The sequence below is a fragment of the Apis florea genome, unplaced genomic scaffold (assembly GCF_048593485.1).
Source record: "Apis florea isolate Af1SG1 unplaced genomic scaffold, ASM4859348v1 contig_3571_pilon, whole genome shotgun sequence".
NCBI classification, from domain to species: domain Eukaryota; kingdom Metazoa; phylum Arthropoda; class Insecta; order Hymenoptera; family Apidae; genus Apis; species Apis florea.
This window is the reverse complement of record NW_028256783.1, coordinates 729,270-747,665: the sequence shown is the minus strand read 5'-3', so window position 1 is coordinate 747,665 and position 18,396 is coordinate 729,270. Positions and strand designations below refer to the sequence as shown.

Here is an 18,396-nt window from a genome sequence, read left to right as displayed (position 1 = left end):
TTTTATAAATATTTTGTGTCATCATCATCATTTGATTCGCTAATTTATAATTCTTGTCAGAATGAATATCGCAATTTGTAAAAATATAAATCTTAATGTGAATGATATGAAAATGGTATGAAACTTTAAAAATCTGAACCATATATTATATTTTAATCAATCTATTCTTATACCTAATTTATGATTTTTTTATGTGACATAAAAAGCAGATATAATAAAAACTTATGTGATATATACATATATATATAAATCTGTTAATGAATAAGTCTCAATCATGTATTTGTTTTGGTTTTTAGATCCTTTAAAGATATTCCATGAATAATCCTGTACATATACAATAACTTGTAACAAAACGAAACGAAAGTTTTTGCAAAAGAAAATTTTAATTAAAATTATCTCAGAAATTTTCGTAACTGATGTTCTCACATTTTTGGGACTTTGTATATATATATATATTATATATATTAGCCAATCACAAAACGCATAGTCGGCATATCGTCAATTAAATACGAACAAATCCAATATATCAAAGTATATTGAAGTATATTGAATATTATAATTTATTCAGTGTTCGTGATATAATTCGATATAATTTTTTATTCATAAAAAAATATTTGTTATATTTATATTTGTTACACTTTTTTCAATATATATTGCTTGAATTTGATTGTGCTCGATCGGTAACATTATCATCTAGTGGTTTGATTAAGCTATATACTCTATGATTGATCAATGCTTTTTGTTAATAATTCCTTTGGAACATTCTTTATATAAGAATTGCGTATATGAAAAAAATTATATCTATAATTATTATTTAAAATTATTATTAAAATTATAATATATCTAAAATTATATAAATTACGTATTAGTTATATTTTTATTTTTGTTTTTTTTATTAATTAATTTAGTTGATAATTAATCAGCAATTTTGATATTTCAAATTTAAAATTTTTACATTCACTGTTTTAAATTCTATAAAACAAATATGACTTTTATGATTTTTACATATTTTTACGTGCATATTTTAGAAGATAGTCTATTCAATAAAAAATCTTTATACTTTATTTATGGTTATCTCCTTCAAATTCATGATACAAAAAATAAGTTTATATCATTCTTAATGATCGATAGATGTCGTTACAATAGAAATCTCGTTGTAATAAAATTCCGAATGGCCACGTGAAACGTTTTATATATATCCTGAATTTTATTTACAAAAAATAAAAATAATTCTATAATACTTCTTTATCATACTTCATGGGTAAGAAATATATAATATATCATAGTATATGCATAAAATTTATAAATATTTTTTTTAAGGTTTACCACGAAATCATGGAAAAAATCAACAAAAGAACTTATCACAATCAATCGTCAAAAAAAAGAATAATGTTACCACTCTTTCTCAGCCTATTCCAAGTACAAGTACAAATATATCATATATTAATGAAAAATCGCAAAACTTTTCGCCTGATTCTATGATTTTCGAAGAAGATGATCGTTTAGTTAATAATCTGATACGATACTTTTTTGTATTAGATAGAGGAAAACAAATTGTCAATAAAACTCGTATAATTAAAAATGTTTTTGACAATCAAGGAAAACATTTTTCTAGAATAATGAACAAAGCAAAAGATCTTTTGTCAAAGGTATAAATAAAATTAAAATTTATTTAATATTATAATTAATATCATGCATGTGCTTATACATTCATAGATTTTTGGATATCAATTGATAGAACTTGAAGGTAATAAATATATGCTAGTAAACGAAATAAAAAATGAATTACCACACATTTATCCATGTGCAACAGAAAGTAGCCAACAAGTATTATTATTTATAGTACTTACTCATATCTTTATGCAAGAAGAATCCTGTACTGAAGGTAATAATGCTACACATAACAATGAAATATATAGAATTGTTTAAAAATGATCTTTTTTTTTTTAATGTATAAAATTATTTCAGAATCATTATGGGATTTTCTTACTAATTTGGATATTTCTTGTTTAGACAATCATTGTCATCCTTATTTTGGCAATGTTAAATATTTAATAAATGAGGTAAAAAACTAAAAAGAAGAAAATATAAGAAAATTAATTGAATAAATCAAATATAAAATTGATATTGAATTAAAATTTGTCTTATAGGTCTTTGTTGCACAAAAATATCTTGATAAAATTGTACTGGAACGAAATGATTCAATTAAAATAGAATTTAAGTGGGGTCCCCGTGCTGAATATGAATTTTCTCGACGTGAGGCTTTAAATTTTGTATCAGAGGTAATAACATGATTTTAAGTTAATTTTAAACATATATAATCTCTTTAATAATAAAACAAATATAATTCTATAATAGATATACAATAGGCGTCCATTAAACAGTTGGCCATTACAATTTAAAATTTTACTTGCTCGAGAAAAGTTAAACAAATCTCATTGATATGTATATATACTATTAATGTAATAAGCAAGAATTAAAAAATAGATCTCTTTCTTTCTAAATATAAAAATTATAATAAATTCCTTTTGCAATAATATATTGATTATGTTTCAATACTTTGAAATTGATGTTATTAATTATTATTAAGTCTAACTATGTATAAAGTAGAAATAATATTTTTATTAATCTATATTATTTAATATAATATCATACAACTTTCATAAATATTTCATTTAAATTATTTAAAAAAAATTATTTGTATTTTAGAAATTATGATTATGGCAAATTATGATTATAATAAACTATCTAATAAGAAAATATAGTAATATTCATTAAGAATATAATTATTATAATGTTATATTTTTTCACAATGAATAAATAGATAATAAAAAATATTTATAAATTGGAAATATAATTATTAAAATTGTTTCATTATTTATGTAATTACATATCAATACTTAATTTGCTTCAATAACTTAATTAATTACTTCTTTAATTTAAAAATAAATAAAAAAATATAAAAATTATTTTCTAAGTAAATATAGAAAAATAAACAATTATTGTATGAATATATGATATTACATGAATTTATTCAGATGAAATTCCTTTATTTCAATTTGCATTTTATATTGTTTATATCTTTTTGAAAGAAATTTAAATTTTTCTCTTTTTTTTATTTATGTTCTCTTCAAATTAAATTTTTCAAAAAATATTTTTCTTTTTTGTATGTTTTCTTTAATTTCATTTGATATAAATTATATAAATTAATAGTTATAAAGTAAATTTATTATTATTAATTAAATTAAACTAAATAATAATAATAAAAAAAGTTATTTACTTATTCAGTTATTAATCATCTTTTATAACTAATTTTGTTTTTCATTCTTTTATTTTTTATCTAGTAAATTACATTATAAATTAAAACACATTATCAATTTTTTAAATATATATTTTTTTATTTAATAATATTTTGTTACTAAAAATTATTTGTAATAAATCTAGATGTTAGAATTATACTGGAAAATTAAAATTTAAATATTGACACAATAATTTTTTGTTAATTATTTATTGATATTATTTATTAATGTTTATTTTCATATAATAACATAATATATTAAAAAAAAATTTCTTTTAATGAAAAATCTATTTATTATATAAAAATTTAAAATAATTTTATGTTTATTAATAATATATTATCCTAATATTTTGAGTTGATTTATTAATATTTATTATTTATAAGTATAAGTATTATTTATAAGTATATTTATTTACTATTATATTTAATTTGTAAAACTGAAATATTTTTAAATACAATTGATAAGATTAAATTTTTTTATTTCATCAAGCAATTATCTTTTGAATAATAAAATAATAATTGTTTAACATTTTTTTTTAAATGTCCCTGAGAGCAGCCATAAAACTGCGATGTTTAAAGCGCACGCATATGTATAGTCTTTAAGATCATCAGGAGAATCGAAAGGGATCTGAAACGTGCCCTACTTTAAATTAAATTTAATCGGATTCATATTTACATTTCTAATTCCCTTTTCTAATTACGTCATAATAACACAATGAGGAATGCTTGTAAATTAAAAACGTATATAAAAACAAAATAGAAGAATATGAAACTTTGAATCATTTTTATAAATTTTTTTTTATATTTTTTATGGATAAATAAGTTTCTATTTCTTTTTAAATTTCATTATAAACATTATGCTTCATCATATTATCTTGATATATTTTAATAATGAAAAAAAAAGAAAAAAATATAAATAATTCATCAATTTTTATCGTAATAATCATAATTTAATAATTGTAATTAAATTTTATAATAATTTATATATCATTTGGTAAGTTGTATATATATATTTAAATATAACAATATCACGATACGAAATGTTTTATAAAAAGTGATATAATTATTAATAATAAATGATAGGTTATATACAATGAATATAATAATTATATTATTTAAATATTAAAAAATAAAAAATTCACAGTATTTATTAGAGTGTAAAAATGCAAACGCGCAGTTACAGCAATCGAAGTAAAAATCAGCTGGGCCAGCGAATCTGTGTCAAACTGGGGGATCTAAACTAGCACGAGGCTTTATCGGATACTCAATATTCAGTATTCGGTCGTCTTCCTTACTAGGTGATAGTGCGGTATTCGGTTTATATTATCACGTATTATCGTAATATTGTTTTGTTTATTTGTAAATTGTTTACTTTATATTTTCGTTGTACAAATTATTCTTAATTAACTTCTTATTTTTATCAATATTATGATAAATTTTTATCAGTGATTTTGCAATCATTAAACATATATGAATTATAAATATACATACATATATATATATATATATATGTATATATGAATATATATAATATATATCAAATATAAATACGAATATAAATTTTCATTTTTTAAGTTATCAAGAAATAAATTCAACAATAATGAAATAATTAATCGCCAAATATAAAAGAGATAAATTGTCAGTATCTATCAAACTATAATGTAAATCCTTAACAAAATCATAAAATATATAAAAAAATAATTATCAAATTATACTATATAATTATACTATATTTATTATAACATTACTATACATACGTAATCAATAAGATGTGGAGAAATTGCGAATATGATCGTTCGCTAATCATACATACACAAAAACAAAAAAGTTTCGTAGGAAATCAATTTTTCTTTACTTCATGACGTTTAAATTTTTTTATGCGCAAATAACAAACTAAAAAAATTGTTTCGAATGTTCTATATATTATCACATAGAAATATGACTTTCTAAGATATATTATTCCATATAAAAAAATATATTTAATGGATTATCTTGTGTAAATACGCTATAAATGCTTATAATTCAATGCTTTTGTAATAAAAGGAAACAGCGTAATAATATTACTATAATAATATCACTAACAAAGAAAGAGAAATTAAAAATTAAAATAAATAAATTTAAAGTAACACGCACGAGATTCATGTCATTCATTTAAAAATATAAATATATAAAGAATTCAACAAAATGTTCAATTTATATCAGAATTTAAATAAAAGAGACGATGATCATAAAGAATCAGATGTCACAGGACATGATAGATTTTGGCAAGAACGTCCAAAGACGCGTCGAAAACGTCGTGCCATCAATCGAAGAACTCAAAGTGCCATTGAACTGGATTCTGAGGCTATAGTCTCTGCTCGAAGTACTCTTAGGCGTGGAAGAAGCGCAAGCATCGAAGACGAAGATAGTGACGAAGAAAAGAATTATCAATTGACCAATAAAATTGACAATCTAGCCAAAATATTATTTAGTCGCGTATCTGCTGCTCGAAGTTGTAAAGATTCTGATACTAGGTATGTCCATTTTATAACTATTTTATCTTCTTTATGTATTTTTTTTTTTTGTATCATATATTATCGAAAAGATAAAGATTATGGTAATAATATATTTTAATATACATAATATAATAACCACTTCTATGCATAATTATACTATACTTGCAATAATATTAGCTTCCTGCAAATTTCTTTCTTCGCTTTTTATTATTTTAAAATACTAATTTTAATTCATGTGTAGAACAATCTTTGTTTTGATTATGGAACATTTATGTAGCAATCTTCATATTTGAAAAATTAACGAACTATTTAATGAATAATTAACAAATCTATCGAATGCAGGATCTCGGAATGTTTTTATTATTAATATAAACTCTTGGATTGGTTATTGCCCATCTATTACAAAATCTATTACAAAATAATATATCGTTTAATCAGCATATAGAAATATTTACAATGCTATAGGAATGATGTGATGTCCTTGATATGATTTTGGGAAAGAATATAAGAAAATTTTGTATAGAAATTTTCCGATTTTGTTATATTATATAATAAATAATAATATTAAATAATAATATCATTAAATTATAGTTCATTCATAATCAATTTTTGTCACCAAGATATTACAGTATATTTGCTGTTTAGATGATATAAGAAATATTAACAAGAATAATGAATATATTAATGAAAAATCAAATAATTTTGAAAATCTATAGAATTCGCTTTTTCGCAACAAAATTTCATATGATCGCGTCATTTTATATGTAGTAATCATGCAATTATACACTTACAATTATATGTAAATAATGTAATAAGTTTTCATATTTATAACACTTTTCTGAAGAATTCCATTACCATGAAGAATAATGTTATTCACTTATTGTTACTTATATATTAATTATATATTTTCACAATTCACTAACGCTTTATTAAATCTGTTTATTATATCTAATACATAAAAAAAATAAAAAAATTTGACAATTATATGAAAAATAAAAAGATCTTATAAAATAGTTATATATATAGGTTTCTTTTTTTGTTTCTATTCTTATCTGGTACGTTAATCCAATGTTTAATAATAGACAAAAATATAAATTTTTCTACTTTTGAAAATTCAATACAGAAAAACTGTGTGTGTGTGTGTGTGTGTGTGTGTGTGTGTGTGTGTGTGTGTGTGTGTGTGTGTGTGTTTATTTATTTATTTATTTATTTATTTATTTTGTTTTTTTATATCGTCGCATTGTTTAGATTATTGATCAAAATTTTATATTGAAAAACAAATTTAAAAAAAAAGGCATTAATTTTTTTGTTTATAGTTTTTTAATTGCATAAACAATTAATATTTTATCAGATAATAATTCTTATAAAAATTATGACGATTTCCAAATATATATTGATATTGCTGTCATTGTATCATTCTTGCATTGCAATTTCGATTGTCTAAAGATTGTTTTATATTATATTAATATATATAGCATAATATATATTAATAAATTTTTATTTTTCTTCGGATCTACGAAATCATAAATCCATGAGAAAATATTAAATAATATATTTTGAATGACATTCGATGTATTTATAGAATCATAAATATAAATAATTCATATGTCACGCAATAAATATTCATCCTTATAGGAGAAATTTTATATAATAGTAACAATCTTTTTTATAAATATTTCGAAGACCAATAATTAGATGAATATTAAAAAATTCAAAATTATAATTTCTATAATATAACATAATATATTTAAAAATCATTAAAATTGGTAAGGAATTTTCTTATTTCAATAATTATCAAATATTGAAAATTATGAATAATTTTTTGGATAAATGCAATATGCATTCCTTAACCAAATGAACTGAAATTTTGAGAAATGGGAGAAAAAATTTTAAATATAAAATTTTGGTTTCTTTATTAGTTTCCAAGATATTAGTAAAAAATTTTTAATATAATACATTGAATTCTATCTATATGTCAATGTCTGGCAATATATGTTACAATGAATATTACTATTATTCTTGATATCTATTATTGTTTATTATTAATTATAATCTATAAGAAATTTGCATTCTAATAAATTTGAAAAATAAGTAATTTATAAATAAGTTTGATCTCTATTATGCTATCTGTTAAACATTTCGAACAGCATCTGTTGCGATGTGTTTATAGAAATAATGGATAAATGAACACATATTATTAAGTATATATATATATATATACAGAATTAAATATATCGTATCAAAAGTTTTTTATTAATATCTCGAAAACTAATAATATATAATTAATTAATATTAATATTTGATTGATTTATTAATATTCGAAACTAAAATTTTATATTTAAGATTCCTTTCTCTTTTATTCACTCAAAATTTTAGTTCGTTTGGCTAAAACATGTATATAATAACGTTTTTTTAATTTTTTAATCAGGGACAGTACTGTATCGTACAATATAATATATTACTAATATATTAAATGCTAATGTAATAGCTAAATGCTAATATATTAAATCCAAATATTAATAAATTATGCTTATTTAATGTTATTACATTATTACATTAATGTTATTAAATGACAATTCATTATAGTCATCATCGCCAATTATTAAGTAATCGATAATATCTACTTACATAGAATATCCTATGTACAATCATTTTGTTATAATAAAATCTAAATTAGTTTTCCAAAAATTAAACATATTTAACTTACTAAATAATAATACAGTATCAAATACAAAAAAATCTAATTTGCAGATAAAAATATTTGACGTGCAGTATTAACATATACCATTATTTTGCTATTATTTTGAACACACTTTAAATAGAAATAATCCATTAGATTTGCAAAATAAACTAAAATAAAACTAAAATAAAAACAATTTTTGAACAACTGAAATTACAAAAATCATCAAAATTACAACGATAAATCAAGAACATTGATGCTGATATTCATTATAATTTCGATTGCTCAAGGATTATTTTATATTTTATTTTTTATCTAATTCATTGATTAGATGTCAATAATAATTTCTATAGTGAAAATGATTATATTAGTTGCGAATTCAATATATAATACTGAAAAATTTTCATTAATGTTTTAGAAACTAATAAATATTCAAACTAAAATTTTATATTTGACGTTTATTTCTTTTCTATTTATCCAAATTTCATATCGGTTGATTACGTTTCCTAATTAATAATATTTTTCAAATATTATTAGAACTTTATGATTATTAAAGATATATATTGATTAATTTCGATATTATTCCTATATATCAAATAGTTATCTATTGACTGTCATTGACTTGTTATATTTCTGATACTTGATTGTAAATAAATTGATTATTTTTGATCAGAATGATATATAAGTATATAAACACTTGATATAAGTCACTAGTCAATCATATTTCGAGCAAACATAACAAAAGTGAAATTTTAAACTTTTCTTCAATGACAACAGAAATAAACGATCATGATTCACAATATATAATTGATCGTCATCATGACTATTTAAAGAATTTGCAATCTTCAAAAAAACGAATACCAATTGTACAACAACGCAGGTAATTCTTTCTCTCTTTTTTATTTTTCTAGATTTTTTAAAATTAGAAAAAGTAATCTAGAAATGAAATAAATAAAAGAAGTTAAAATGAAAAAAGACAATAAATAAATACATGAAAAATATGAAAAAAAAGATGAATTAAAAATATAAAGAATGAATTAATTAATTTATTCTTGAAATATCAATATAATTATATATTAATATAATTATCATTTTATAAAATTAAATCTTTGTATTCGTAGAGAACGATGGTTGCTCACTAATAATGCTAACGTGACCAATACAATTTGTAGTCGGTGTATACATCTAATTTGTTATTGGTATCATTTGAGGAATCATTCATCAACGCAAGAAATAATTCATAAACGCAATTCTAATTTTTCAAATAAATCGGAAAACAATATCGTTGATTGGTAATACCATTTAAATTCTATTTTTTTTCTTTTTTCTATTTAAATATCATAATCTTATTATTATCATTCTTATTATTATTAATTCCATTCATTTTATATAAAAAAACGGTAATACAATTAATTAAAATTCTTAATAAAAACAATCTATCAATCAATGAAAATAATGTTAATAATATTTCAATTAAAGTCATTTGCATTCGTTATTTATAACTTATTCCGTAAAATAAACATATAACTACATTGAAATTAAATAAATTTATTATGTTTAAAAATAGGAATGGAAAGCATAATTATACAGAATTGGGTCACGGATCATCTATTTGTGAAGGTGTTGGCGAATGTATGGAAATGGAGAAAAGGTCCAGAGATCGTGCCTTATCAATTTGTCAAACTTATGTTTGTAGAACATCACGTTATAATTTCATTAAACAGCTAAATAATCTCGGTAAATTCGATTTTCTACATTTGCTAATTATATATATAAGATGTTTAAAAAAAGTAAATGGAAAATTTAAAGAATAATTCTAGAAATTAAAATTAAAAAATTGATATACAAAAATATTTATTAAAGCTTATTTTTTTATAAACAATTTAATTTTACTTTATTTTCATCCCATTTTATTTTCTTCTTTTAATTTTATCTAATGTGAAATTGTTTATGATTTTACAAAGATGAAGCTTTTGATTTCTAAAAATTAGACAATAGTTTAATATTTTTGCATTACTAACCAACTTTTGCATTATTAACTTTTTGATTATTTTAATTTTTAGAATCATTCTTTAATTTTATATCATGTCGTTCGAATATTTTATATAAATAAGCACATTAACATGACAACATAATATAAAAACATTATTATTATTTTTAAAACAAAGGAATTCAAATAATTTTTTTAATTTATAGGTTCTAGAATGGACAAACATTGGTTCATAGTCAGAGATACTTCTTTAAAAACCGATCGATTGATTACGTTAGTTCCATTGACTAAAAACTGTTCATTGAATATAACTCCAATGACGAAGAATATTTTGAATGAATTATTCTTAGCTCTGCAACATCCATACATATGCCCTATATTTGATATCGATTTTCTTGAATATGATAATAAAAATTATGTAATTGTAGTTCAACCAATAAGTCAAGGTAGTTTGAAAGATTTGATATATGGAGTAAGTAATCATAAGTTGAATAATAAACAAATTGAAAAAATAAATAAAGTGCTTGGATGTTATATTTTTACATTGATTTATAGATCGAAAGAACAGGTTGGAATGAAGATTGGAATCAAAAATATAGTTCTCGTGGTAAAGGACTTCCTTTACCTCAAGTTCAACAAATGGGACGTCAAATACTGGAAGCATTAATATTTTTAAAAGAAAGAGGATTTCCGACTGTAATTCATTTGCATTCAGGAAATGTGCTCATTCAAAACGGTGTCGCACGTCTCGCTGGCCTTGAAAATACCCTTCTTGGTTTTACCAGTCGAATACATCCATTAATTATATCTCGAATATCACAAACTATTTCAATTGATATGACATGTTTTGGTAAGATCAATTTCGATTATAGTTTAAATATATTAATTTAAATATTTATCATCTTTCAGGTCACATGCTGTTTGAGATGTGCGCTGGTTATGAATTACCATCATTTAAGCCAAATTCCGTTCATCTATCGGATGTTGAAATGTATCCTCAAGTATAAATCACATTCTTTTTTTATTCTTATTTATTATTTTCTCTGTCTTTTTTTCTCTTGTTTACTTACTTTATTATTAATAATATTAGATTATTGCTCAATTTATATATATTTAATAAATTTATAAGAAATACTAATCAAATATTTACATTAATAATATTTAATTACTAATATTTTTTATAACAATAATGCATATAAACAATTGAACATTTAATAAAAAATTGGAAAAATTAGATGATCTTAACATATTAAAATATCAATCTTTATTTAACCAAAATTATTGATTGAAATGTTTACGTATGCAGGTCATCGAGTTATTCAAATTCATATTTGATGAATTATCTAATCGTTATAAGATTATCGAGGAAATTCTTATTCATGATTTATTCAGAAATATTGATCTTCGTGAAATGCGAAGTGCTCCTGTTACGGTATGTGTAAATTCTATATTCTATAATACTTTTTCATTTTAAATTACAATGTTAATTTTTTTTATAGTTATTTCGTCCAATCTTAACGCCGCCCATTGTAAACTTTCTTGACAACATTAAACGACAAAATGCTAATAAGAGGTAATTATAATAGAACACTTAAATTATTTTTTCGTGTCTTTTTCCATATTTTGCTAAAAATTCGTTTTGCATGCACAAACAGGCAAAGATCGCGTTCTATAAGCGACGTCTATTTGACACGCAGATTTTGGTAATGACACGAAACATCTGATTAATTAATGTAAAATTCTGAAATTAATTTAACTTATTTTTTCCATATTACAGAATTATACATTTCAATAATGTCGACATTGATATGACATCTTTACATAGACGATATTCTATTTGTAAGAATTCTTTACTTGACGAAATCTACAACGAACTTTCGAATACAGTTGTATAATTATAAAAATATTTATTTTGTTAGTATTATTATATTCATATATTTCTTTAAAATTGTTCTAATCTCTATTTCTAATATTTCTAATAATAATTATTCAATTTAAAATTTAATATAAAAAAAAAATATTTAAAAATAAATAATAAATGAAAAAGAAAGACACAAGTATATATAAAAGATAAAAAAAACTGAAAAAAGACACAAATGTTACAAATGTAATATATTTTATTAATTAAAATATTAAAAGACAGTTAAGATACCTATGTCTGCGAAAAAAAATAAAAAACTGATAAAATATTATTTTATAAAAATCATAAATTCAATCTTTTTCGTCTCGAAATTTTTTCACATAATTTCTATTAGATTATATTTCTTCTTAACGAAATAACATACAAAATAAAAATAAATTAAAAAAAGAATTGTCGCGATGTTATTAAATATGTCAAATGTGATTATGCTTAATTTTTAAAAAAATTGATAAAAATGTTTTATACAATAATACTTTGTTTCATTTAATATAAATGTGTTTCTAATCCATAATAATACTCTAATATTTTTATTTTTTAAAATTAAAATGTTTTAATGGTTTAAATTGAAAAAAAACTACTTTTTTTTCAGTTGAAAATCATTTTACACTTGTTCTATTGCATAATACACAAAATTTTATATATAAACATAAAAATTTACAACACATTACAGAATCTATAGAAAAAAAACTTTTTGTATAAATTTATACATAATGTATATATCATATTAGAGTCAATGAAGTATCAATTATTTCTATAAAATATTGAATATTTATATGCAACACTTATTATGGAAATATATATGGAATTAATATACATGTATGTATATAAGCAGACATAAGATTGATAGTAAAAATAGGTATTATTGCTTCTCGATGATCTTTTTCGTTTAAATGTATAAATTCAGTTTAATTAAAATACCGATTTTTTTTTTAATCCTAAATGGGATTGATTTTGTGAACACACGTATATATGTGTACATGTTAGAAAATTTCAGTATGAAATAATTTAATCGGTTATTTTTGTTATACATTTTATGACGCGCCAGCTTCCAATTCACTCGCTGGTGTGTCCGGTTCCTCATCATTATAAATATTTTCCGCCATTTGCCATACTTGCATTATATTGTCCTCTGATACAGAACATATGACCCATGGTTCGTTAGGATTCCATGAAAAATCACTGATTTTAGCAGTATGACCACCATGAATAAACTATAACAAATATAATTAAATAAAATATTTTTTTTAATAAATTCTAACATTATTTATCAAAAATATAACGTTATTATATACCAGTAACTCAGGTGGTCCATCTTCAGCATCTTCACTGGATTGTTCTTCACCAATTTTACTGAGATCCCATACATGTAAACGTCTATCTGTTCCACTGCTAGCTAATATTGTCTCATTATGTGGGGACCATTGAACTTGAAAAATTTCATCTTTATGAGATTCAAAAGAATGTAATTTCAATTTAAGATTCCTCAAATCCCAAAGTGCTACTGTTTTATCAGCACTGCCAGTTGCAAGAATAAATTCTGAATATGGATTAAAACTCAAACAATTGACTTCAGCAGTGTGAGCATCAACTGTATGACTTGGTTTACTGGTATTATTACATCTAATAAATACAAAAATACATATTTAGAACTTCCAACCAATAATTGGAACTTCAACATAATAATATTTATTTTTATCAATCATTAACATAAATATTTAATTACCTTGTGTCCCAAATCATTAATTTTTGATCATCTGCCACAGATCCAAATAAAGATTCATGCAACAAATGCCATGCTACATCTTCAACAACAGCAGTATGTCCAGTAAAAATTGTTTTTGCATCTATAACACGATTTTCTTTAGGAGGTGCATTAATATCCCATAAGCAAATTGTATGATCATCAGATGCACTGAGTAAATATCCATTTAAATTTGGATTCCATGACAAACCATAACCTTCTTTTTGATGTCCTCTTAATCTAATGTAAAAATATTAAAATCACAATTATATAATTGTATCTTCTAATAAACATATTTATATATTTACCTTAGATCAGGTTGACATTCACCATTAGGATCTGGCTTACTTGGATGTTTTGTATAATCAAATACAAGGACATCACTAGATGGTGTTTTAGTTGCAATTACACATGGATTTTGTGGCATATATCGTGCTCTATTTACTTCTCCTTCATGATTTATTTTTATTTCAATTTCTATTTTTCCACTAACAGAACCAAATCCTCCAAATTCTCCTTTTTCATTATCATAATGAGATGCATCAAATTGAGCATCTTCATTTGGTAATTGTACACTAGCTATAAGTAAATGATTTTGTTCATCCGAAGTATGAGTTCCCAAAATAAGACGATGTACTGAATAATCTTTTCCTTCTGGTCTAGTTACATCTGGTAACCATTGAGCAGTTAAAGATGGCCATTCCAAAGCATGTGTCATTACAAGATCATATAAAAATGGAGTATTTTTTTTCCATATTTTATATTCTTCATTGATAACTCTTTCTTCTACAGCATCGTCAAAAGTTTCTATAATAAAATAATTTATTCAATAAGGTAAAGAAAATATTTAAGACATTAAAATTCACATAAATATTACAAATATGAATAAATAATTAAAAAATTTTCATGTGATATATAAAAAAAAATATTCGAAATAAAAAAATTGCCTAATTCTAAGTATAAATATCTTTTACATTTATTATAGTTTTTTATAAAAATATTATAAATCAATTAGTGATTCAATCAATACATTTAAAAGAAAACGTGCTGTACAAGAAATAAAAAAATTAATATTTTAAATAATGAAAATCATATTCTTTTTGTGATATAATATAACCTATCGATGTAATTTTATTATAGATTATAGATTAGAATATAAAAATATTTTATACCATATGTAGATAGAAACTAAATATTATTGAGAAATTAAACAATATTTTAAATAAATTTTATTTCTCGTTAGAAATTTATTTCAAAAAATTCTGTCGTATCATAATATGAAAATGTTCTTTAAAACGATAAACAATTATAATTATAAAAATAATTAGAAAACGTAACAAAGTAATTAATATTATTCTTACCACCATCTTTATCTCCCATTGTTATATTTTAATAAAAATTCAATACTAATAGTATATTTAACCCGCCAAAAACCGCTAAATCTAGCCAGATTTCATTAAAAACGTAAGCGTAAGTAAAAGTACATACTTGCTTAAAAATGTATGCCGCGTTTTCATTATATCATTAAAAATTTTATGCGATACATAGCTTAACTTATATTTAATATTATATATTTTTATTTATATTTAAATATTAACTAAAATTGCGTAAAAAACTTCAGTTATTTGATATAATTTTTTTTATTTATATTTAATTCGATATCATAAAATTAAATTAAATATTAAAATTTATTAATGATTATATTATATTTTATTTTTTTTACATATTTTACATAATTATTACATAAAATAATAATAATATTAGATATAATATATATAATAATAATTATTATTATTTATATGATATAGATAATGATTTTCAATTTTATATAAAAATTATAATATTTAGCAGTGTTTAATAATTTAATTGAAATTCTAATTACTAAATTAATAAATATTATTAATAAATATTATTTAATATCTTCTGTATTATTGTAAACATTCAATTAAATAATTAATAGCAAAAGAGTCCTTAAGAAGTAATTATTGATATGGAAACGAATTTTACAAATATAATATAACAAATTGATATATTATTATAACATTAAAACATAAAAATTTTGTACATTTCAAAGGTTATTATTAACTTTTCTTAATTTGTTTGTTCTATATATTTTTAGAAAGTAAATTTGATTTATTGAATTTGCATAAAATCAGTAATAGTATAAATTTTCGTTTCTAACATTTAATTAAACAAAGTATAACAAGAATAACATGGAAGATGTCAATGCAAAACGAAATGCTAGAAGAAAACGAATTTTAGAAAATTCTGAGAAACGTTTATTGAAAATTACTGGCAAAGACGATAATAATAAATCAAAAGGTAACCATTAATCAAAATAATTATCAATCATGCATATTATAAAATTATTAAAATACTTTCATTTTATTAATATTGAAAGAACCGGTTAAAATAACGAATTTCATATTTTTTTGTTTTGATTATTGAAAATATGAAAATGTTTTTGATAAATTTATTAAAGTAAAAATTATATATATTTACTTTTTTTAAGGTATTGTTTTAATTACAATCATTTTATATATAAAATAGATACTACAATAGATACAATAGATATAATACTACAAACTGATTGTTCAAATATTAATATTCATTAATTTTTTAATTATTAAAACTATTTTATTCTAGCTCAAATCATTGTCAAAGATATACAAAAAGAATCTTCATCTTTACATACAAATAATGAAATATCAGGTAACACATATATACATATATATATATATATATATAAATTTTGAAATTATTTTTTGGATAAACTTAATAATTCTAATATTATATTTAAAGGTATTGATAATACTTTTAATTGGCCAAAAAATTCATCACCTTTATTATTAACAAATCGTATAAACTATATATTATTAGCTATTATTGTTAACATATTATTAATATTGCAATTGGATCATTTATTTGGAAAGGTAATTATATATATATATATATATATATATTTATCAAAATGAAAATTGTATAATGTATTATATTAATGTGAATAATGTATTGTATTAAATTCTAATTGAAATATTACAGACAATTACAATACCATATTTTCCAATCATGTTGGGACGTCTATATAATTATAAAAATACACGAGAAATGCAAGAAAATAATTTATTATATACTGCTTTGATTTTATGCAATATCAATCCTGAATTATCTTATAGATTAAAAAAATTAGTAACAATAAGTCGTATGATACTTGGAGATTTAGCTTTATATATTTTTAGTTTTACATTAATACATTATGGATTCTTTTATTGTTTACATAACACAGATATTCCTATTACTTTAACTGTGTAAATTATATATGAATTATATATATATAAACAAATTATTTCAACTTTCTTTAAATCTTTTTAAAATATAAATATATCATATATTTAATTAAATTTTTATAGTATATAATTATAATAATAATAAACAAAATATAGAATATAATTCAATAAAATAAAATTTATTCTATCCTCTTGTTACATTTGTTTATTTAATTATATATTTGTTTAATGTTATATATTTTTAAAATTATTGTAATCATTTATGTTACTCATTTATATTTATCAAAATTATTTGCATATTTAAAAAAAAGAAAAGAATCTTAACAATTAATACAATGCAACATTTTGAAAGAAATTTAAGAATTTATTTGAAAATTTAAGCAATATAAATTAAAACAGAATATATAGGATTTTAAAATAAAATAATTATAGGATAATTTTGCAAAATTGATTCTAAAAATAAAAATAAATACAAAAATTAAAATATTAAAATTTAAAAAATTTATTGAATAAGATTTACTTATTTATATTATAAATAAATTTGCATAAATAAAGCAAGGCAGGAACAAAATTGTCTTATTCTTTTTTTTTTTTGTTAACACTTTAAGTGCTGCACAATTTAAGTGCTTATAAATAAATAAATTTCAATCGATATTTTGCATGCTAATTTTTATATTTATTTTAATTTCTAGAATGTAACAACATATCTCATAAATATATTAATATTCCATAAAAAAAATAATTTGTTTGTAGCACAATGAAAAATAAATGAAATATTTATGGAAAATAATGAATAATAATAAAAATATTATGAATATTATTAAATAATATTTTCATTGCAACTTGAATATCCTATAATGCCTGCTGATTTAAAACATACAGAGACTGTTATATTCTCTCATTAAATAAATAACTTTCTAAATACAAATTAATGTATTAAATTTAATATAAATTAAATATGAAAGAAATTTGTATATAAATTAT

At 20.8% G+C, this 18,396-nt stretch overlaps 4 protein-coding genes across 17 annotated transcripts; 3 read left to right on the top strand and 1 right to left on the bottom strand.

Annotated features, from left to right (window-relative positions):
* Positions 1–1,033: 1,033 nt before the first annotated feature.
* On the top strand, positions 1,034–2,857 carry LOC100871768 (non-structural maintenance of chromosomes element 3 homolog). Of its 2 annotated transcripts, none has more exons than XM_012486176.3 (6): positions 1,034–1,261; positions 1,321–1,649; positions 1,717–1,885; positions 1,969–2,063; positions 2,151–2,282; positions 2,359–2,857. In XM_012486176.3, the coding sequence occupies exons 1-6, from the start codon at positions 1,258–1,260 to the stop codon at positions 2,440–2,442; spliced, it is 813 nt and encodes a 270-aa protein (XP_012341630.1). In that variant the 5' UTR covers positions 1,034–1,257; the 3' UTR covers positions 2,443–2,857. The 2 variants fall into 2 exon arrangements, with proteins under 2 accessions (XP_012341630.1, XP_086770199.1); XM_086914073.1 differs by having other exon boundaries at positions 1,043–1,261; positions 2,014–2,063.
* A 1,708-nt stretch (positions 2,858–4,565) lies between these two features.
* Positions 4,566–12,854, top strand: Slob (Slowpoke binding protein). 12 transcript variants are annotated; one of them, XR_015294095.1, is made up of 10 exons: positions 4,578–5,811; positions 9,595–9,765; positions 10,041–10,210; positions 10,670–10,935; positions 11,019–11,313; positions 11,373–11,454; positions 11,770–11,895; positions 11,963–12,036; positions 12,119–12,166; positions 12,241–12,411. XR_015294095.1 is itself a non-coding variant. In XM_086914064.1 (10 exons), coding segments are annotated over exons 1-10 (1,572 nt in total). In that variant the 5' UTR covers positions 4,578–5,482; the 3' UTR covers positions 12,242–12,854. The 12 variants fall into 12 exon arrangements, 9 of the variants coding, with proteins under 9 accessions (XP_012341628.1, XP_003693450.1, XP_086770190.1 ...); XM_086914064.1 differs by having other exon boundaries at positions 11,373–11,464; positions 12,241–12,854; XM_086914065.1 differs by lacking the exon at positions 4,578–5,811 and adding an exon at positions 9,159–9,353 and having other exon boundaries at positions 11,373–11,464; positions 12,241–12,854.
* Caf1-55 (chromatin assembly factor 1 p55 subunit) lies at positions 12,563–15,720 on the bottom strand. Its single transcript, XM_003693377.4, has 5 exons — positions 15,487–15,720; positions 14,434–14,932; positions 14,108–14,365; positions 13,677–14,004; positions 12,563–13,595 (listed from the first exon to the last, which is right to left on the bottom strand). Exons 1-5 carry the CDS (start codon positions 15,503–15,505, stop codon positions 13,416–13,418), a joined length of 1,284 nt encoding a protein of 427 aa, XP_003693425.2. The 5' UTR covers positions 15,506–15,720; the 3' UTR covers positions 12,563–13,415.
* Positions 15,685–17,599, top strand: LOC100865617 (uncharacterized). 2 transcript variants are annotated; one of them, XM_086914070.1, is made up of 5 exons: positions 15,742–16,103; positions 16,245–16,447; positions 16,772–16,837; positions 16,928–17,058; positions 17,168–17,599. In XM_086914070.1, exons 2-5 carry the CDS (start codon positions 16,339–16,341, stop codon positions 17,435–17,437), a joined length of 576 nt encoding a protein of 191 aa, XP_086770196.1. In that variant the 5' UTR covers positions 15,742–16,103; positions 16,245–16,338; the 3' UTR covers positions 17,438–17,599. The 2 variants fall into 2 exon arrangements, with proteins under 2 accessions (XP_086770195.1, XP_086770196.1); XM_086914069.1 differs by having other exon boundaries at positions 15,685–16,447.
* Positions 17,600–18,396: the final 797 nt, after the last annotated feature.

Bases quoted from the DNA above. Each gene is read 5' to 3' on its own strand.
- Slob (XM_086914062.1), top strand. From the start codon at position 5,483: ATGTTCAATTTATATCAGAATTTAAATAAAAGAGACGATGATCATAAA. The intron at 10,936-11,018 runs GTAAGTAATCAT...ATTGATTTATAG, and splicing joins TGAAAGATTTGATATATGGA to ATCGAAAGAACAGGTTGGAA. The intron at 11,465-11,769 runs GTATAAATCACA...TTACGTATGCAG, and splicing joins ATGTTGAAATGTATCCTCAA to GTCATCGAGTTATTCAAATT.
- LOC100871768 (XM_012486176.3), top strand. The intron at 1,886-1,968 runs GTAATAATGCTA...AAATTATTTCAG, and splicing joins AGAAGAATCCTGTACTGAAG to AATCATTATGGGATTTTCTT. The intron at 2,283-2,358 runs GTAATAACATGA...ATTCTATAATAG, and splicing joins CTTTAAATTTTGTATCAGAG to ATATACAATAGGCGTCCATT.
- LOC100865617 (XM_086914069.1), top strand. From the start codon at position 16,339: ATGGAAGATGTCAATGCAAAACGAAATGCTAGAAGAAAACGAATTTTA. The intron at 16,448-16,771 runs GTAACCATTAAT...ATTTTATTCTAG, and splicing joins CGATAATAATAAATCAAAAG to CTCAAATCATTGTCAAAGAT. The intron at 17,059-17,167 runs GTAATTATATAT...GAAATATTACAG, and splicing joins TGGATCATTTATTTGGAAAG to ACAATTACAATACCATATTT.
- Caf1-55 (XM_003693377.4), bottom strand. The intron at 14,366-14,433 runs GTAAATATATAA...TTTTTACATTAG, and splicing joins GAATGTCAACCTGATCTAAG to ATTAAGAGGACATCAAAAAG. The intron at 14,005-14,107 runs GTAATTAAATAT...TGTATTTATTAG, and splicing joins TTAATGATTTGGGACACAAG to ATGTAATAATACCAGTAAAC.